The sequence below is a fragment of the Lolium rigidum genome, chromosome 1, assembly GCF_022539505.1.
Source record: "Lolium rigidum isolate FL_2022 chromosome 1, APGP_CSIRO_Lrig_0.1, whole genome shotgun sequence".
NCBI lineage: Eukaryota > Viridiplantae > Streptophyta > Magnoliopsida > Poales > Poaceae > Lolium > Lolium rigidum.
In genome coordinates, this window is record NC_061508.1 from 157,761,037 (window position 1) to 157,766,214 (window position 5,178).

At 44.8% G+C, this 5,178-nt stretch overlaps 1 protein-coding gene and 1 long non-coding RNA gene across 2 annotated transcripts; one reads left to right on the plus strand and one right to left on the minus strand.

The window, feature by feature from the left end:
* Nucleotides 1-663: 663 nt before the first annotated feature.
* Nucleotides 664-974, minus strand: LOC124682635. The gene is made up of 3 exons (XR_006996352.1): nucleotides 951-974; nucleotides 789-864; nucleotides 664-710 (listed from the first exon to the last, which is right to left on the minus strand). It is a non-coding gene; the product is annotated as an uncharacterized LOC124682635 (long non-coding RNA).
* Nucleotides 975-3,535: 2,561 nt separating this feature from the next.
* On the plus strand, nucleotides 3,536-4,708 carry LOC124652932 (serpin-Z1-like). Its single transcript, XM_047191984.1, has one exon. The coding sequence runs from the start codon at nucleotides 3,536-3,538 to the stop codon at nucleotides 4,706-4,708; it is 1,173 nt and encodes a 390-aa protein (XP_047047940.1).
* Nucleotides 4,709-5,178: the final 470 nt, after the last annotated feature.

Here is a 5,178-nt window from a genome sequence, read left to right on the forward strand (position 1 = left end):
AATTGCACGACCATGATGTTGCCGGTCCTACATATCGCTGCTCTCGATCATGGGCAAATTTTTATATCAAGAAGAACATTTTTTTAATGGGTATGACCAAATAAATACTAGAATTTAACCAAAAATATAACACCAAGAGAGACGGGCGTTTTACGCTGAATAATCTGACGAAGAATCAAATGTGCCATTCAGGCTTAGAGAAACTTTTTCACAGATCATCGACTTGTACATCGCCCGGTTATTTTTTCCTATTACGACCCAAAGTAATTCGTTACAATCTTAAAAGTGAATTTCCAGAGAAATCGTTTGCTATTATGATGGTGAGTTGTCCGCGGTTTACTTTGCTTAGCGCGTAAGAGACTAAATCATAATATGCCCTATTTAAACCCGCGCCTGGTACTATTACATTTCACTAGTAGAATGCCCGTGCTTCGCCACGGCCCTTTAACGTAGTGTCAAATGCATAAACGTGTAAATAATGCATGCAAATATTAAAGTATATAAAATAAATATATAATACTTATTTAAAGATCCACTTCGCACAATTCATTTTGTAGAAGAGAAATGACTGAATACACTATTTATTAAATCCATGGTCCGTTGACGCGTCTAAGGTATTCTCGCACGATCTCAGGAATGTTGTCTTCAACTTCATTAGCCAAATACTTGAGTATGTGTATCAAAAACTTTTTCCTTAGCTCGTAACCATCCTGCACAATTGGTCTATCATGTTAACATGAAGTTTTCTTCCCACAAAAAATATAAGATTGTGAACATAGAGTACTCACGCTGCAAACTGGATGAACAAATCTTTTACCATCCCATGAAAGCATAAAACTAAATACTAAGTATCCAGACAATTTTCTGCAAATAAATGGAACATATCATTATCTTGGTCATTAGAATGACGATAAAATAAGCTGCTTGTAAAGATAACTGAGAAAAATCACCTGTCGGGGCTTGTTGGTATTGGGATATAGTGAGGATATTTACGTGGCCAGAAATAAATATCGGAATTTCAGCCAGGTTGCGCTATCTCAAGAGCATCATTTAGATAGAATGAACACCTTTGTAATTTTAGTTGGTACCTCTCTTCTGATAGAGTTTCAGAACATGGGTCTAAAATACATACACGACACTCATGTTTGTCGATGGTGAACAAGATGAAGTGGCCAAGAAATGCGTGTGGTAAAAAAATCTGCAAGTGGTGAGCATTAAAACACATAAATCATGTTAATAATAGAAAAGAGACTAACTTACCATGTTGCATGATGATATATTATGGTCTATCCCAGGCCAGCTATGAAAAAAAAATGGCTCTGGAACTACAGCAAAAAACTGGCTCTGCATTTTTGTGTAAACTATTGTGCTCTCGTTTTGTCTCCGCATTTTTCTTCTCAAATTCCATGTTGGTTGGCTTAGTGTTTATTGTTAATCTGAAGCTAATGTCAGGCATGTTTGGGGTATGCGCTGAAAAGTTTCTATAGTTTATCTCCCATGTTATGCTTGCATAGTGTAAAAATGGGAAGAAATCAAGAGTCTAGCTGTAGTGCTGTATTTGAATCAGTGATTCAGACTTTATAATTCTGCAGATCACTTGCTACAGGGTTTGCCTTTTCTGGTATTGGTCTGAAGGAAGCCACGTGCTTGCAACAGACATGTGGTCTTGGAACGAACTCAGCTTGCGGCATATGACTCTCCGTCTTGCTGCATGGCTGCGGATTATTTGAAGAATGATCCCTTTGAGAGGGATGTTGAACAGGTAACTGCTTATCAGCTCGGTGGAATGAGTAAACATATGTGTAGGAACCAATTCTGGCCAATTTGAGTGAAGGAGTGGTTGTACAGCTACACCATCCAAGTTTAAGTCCAACTGGACTCAAATTTGGCTTCCTTCTTTAGAAAAAACCCACTCCCTCCTACGTATTCTCAAATTTTGAACTTTAAAAAAAATCACAATGATGTAGTATCTGGAAGTATGAGAAAAAATGTACCGAAATATGCGTATTCTTTGTCTGTACTAAAGAGACAAAATTTGGTCAAACATAGCAACAATGTATGCACAGATTTATCTTTTTGTACGGTTTACAAATGAGCATTTTTTGGCACAGTTTTTATGTTAGTGCTCATACTTCTATGTAATACACATTCATGATAAACTCCAAATATTTTTGACAAATGTATTCTTTTTGCAACATGGGCGTATGCACCCGAGTTGACTTGTGTATTTTCTGGAAATAACACTCAAGCTGTGTAACATGGCTTGCTCTATTATTCTCTGAATTCTATGGCATGGAAAACATAAAACAGAAGCAGGTGGTTTAGCACCTGTTGCAAATTGCAAATTTATCGACTTATCAACATTTTCGTGGTGGGAAGCTAGGAACATCAATCATTTAGTCCCGTTTTTGAGACTTGAGAGTATCGAGGGTATGAATCTTCTAATGATATAACTCAACATTTCTAGGTGGTGCTTTATTCTGAGTAATGGAACTTTTATTTTTCTCTATATGTTCTATCACTTAAAAGAGGTCCTTTTTAAATTCTTAGGCGATAACAGCCCTGAAGAAAGGGACACACTTATTGAAATATGGGAGGCGAGGAAAACCAAAATTCTGCCCATTCAGACTTTCCAATGTAAGTAGCATAGCATTCTTCTGGGAAGAAGCCTTTTTTTTTGTATTGTTACCCAATTAAGTAGATGAATACTGTTTGGTTGTTTCTCTATCATTCACCTGTAGTTCTAACCATAGTGCCTAGCATTTTTCATGTGCCTAAACCTTTTACATTGGGTATGAAAGTTCAATGTTGCAGTGTACATCACCAACCAAGGTGTGCTTTCTATTGTGATTGCAGATGGATTAAAATTGTTCCAGTGATTGCGGATGGATTAAAATTGTGAAGATGGATTAAAATTGTGGAGATGACGAGGAACCTAACTGTATAAGACGGAACCGATCCGAGGAAGTTCTCCTTGCTTTGATGAGGATGATGGCCGTCAGTGACGAAGACGGTGGCCAGCAGCGACTTTGGTCAGGGCGATGAAGACAATCGAGGTTATAGCGACGGCTCCTGATGCGAGGCAGTGGCGGCCAAGGTCCCCTTGCTCGATGAAGACGGTGGCCGGCAGCGTCTTTGGAGAAGGCGATGAAGACTTTGGTCAATGTTATGTCAGGGTCTTTGCTACGCCTAGTCAGCGGGATGTATTTTTAAATGTTGTTGTGAAACATCCCGAACGCATGTTTGCTGTTAGCGGGATGCTTTTTTGAAATGTTGTTGAGAAATGCCTCTTAGTTGTTGAGAAACAATAGGATCCGGACGTTTTTTGAAATGTTGTTGAGAATGTGTAGGATCCGGCCAGTTTGTTGAAATGTTGTTGAGAATGTGTTATCCACGCCTAATGGTTGTTTTGTTAGTTGCGTTTTATTTGTGACGTGGGGGTATTATTATCCATCCTGAAAATGTGACACCAGGCATTCACCAGTTTACTCTTAATAGTAGAGATTCATCTGGGATCTTACCCACACCACCGTCAATGGCGAATGCCACGAATCACGTCGACGCCGTGAGCGACCAGGCTGCACTCTCCGTGCGCCTCCTCGCCAGCCTCCGCCGCAAAAACAAGAACCTGGCCTTCTCGCCGCTCTCGTTCCACGCCATGCTCTCCCTTCTCGCCGCCGGCGCCTCAGCCGCCGCGCGCGACCAAATCGTTTCCTTCCTGGGCCCGGCGGGCGCCGAGGCACACGCTGCGCTCGCCTCCAAGGTGGCCTCCAGAGTCCTCGCCGCGGCCGAGACCCGCTACGCCACGAGCGTCTGGGTGGAGGCATCACTCCACCTCAGTCCAGCCTTCGCCGCCGCGGCCGCCGCCACGTACAAGGCCGAGGTGAGGCCAGCTGCCTTCAAGGACAGGCCAAAGAAAGCGGCCGCCGAGATCAACCAGTGGGTCGCGCGCAACACCGGCGGCCTCGTCAAGGACATCCTGTCCAAGCCGCTGGATTCCTCCACGCGGCTCGTCCTCGCCAACACGGTACGGTTCCGCGGCAACTGGCAGGACGCCTTCTCCCCGGACCACACCGCCGAGGGCACGTTCTACGTCGACGCCGATCCGGGCCACGCCGTCCGCGTGCCCTTCATGACGGGGAGCTCCAACCACGAGCTGTTGCGGATCGGCGTCCACCCCGGCTTCAAGGTCCTGTGCATGCCCTACCGCCGACGCTCATCCTCCTCGTTCGCCATGTACATCTACCTCCCGGACGCCCGCGACGGCCTGCGGGGCCTCGTGCGCGCGCTCGGCGCCAACCCGGCCAAGCTCCTGCACCATTCGGTGGTGCCGGTGGAGGGGTTCACGGTGGGCAAGCTCAAGATTCCAAAGTTCGAGGTCTCCGTTAGGATGGAGGCCAGGCCGATCCTTGAGGGCCTCGGGCTGGACCTGCCGTTCCTCAGCTCCGCCGAGCCCTTCTCCGAGATGCTCGGTCCGCCGGCGCCTCCTGTCGCCCTAGCGTCCATGGTCCACCAGTGCTTCCTCAGCGTCGACGAGAAAGGGACGGTGGCGGCTGCAGCCACCGTGGCAGATGATGAGGGGTGTGACTGGTCTGATGATCCTCGTGTCAACTTCGTCGCCGACCATCCCTTCCTCTTCTTTCTCATGGAGGAGTTCACTGGCGTTGTGCTCTTCGCAGGCCAAGTCGTCAACCCTTTACTCCATTGATCACTCCATTTATCCTCCTTCAAAGCCTACTATATCTTGCCATGCATCATGTGGAAATTAATCAATATCATCATGTTCTCGTCGTCGGGAAAAACTGTGCAAGTGAAACAGCAATCCATATTAGAAACCGAACAATACGAGTGTGCTGTCCTGAGGTGCCTCCTCAGATAGGGTTCTTTATTTAATAGAGTACATATTACACTCCTAGACGTATACGATACACATACTCTAACATCCACCCTCAGTCTTAACTATAGAAAGATTGGGATTACGCTTATAATGCTCATACAACTGGAAGAGGTTTAGTAAATATGTCAGCAACTTAATCTTTTTAATAGATGAACCAGATCTGTAGTAGCTTTTGAGAAACACATTCATGGATAGAGTGGAAGTCAACTTCAATATGCTTCATCCTTCCATGAAAGACTAGGTTCGATGAATGTTGCACCAATGTTATCACACCATAACTG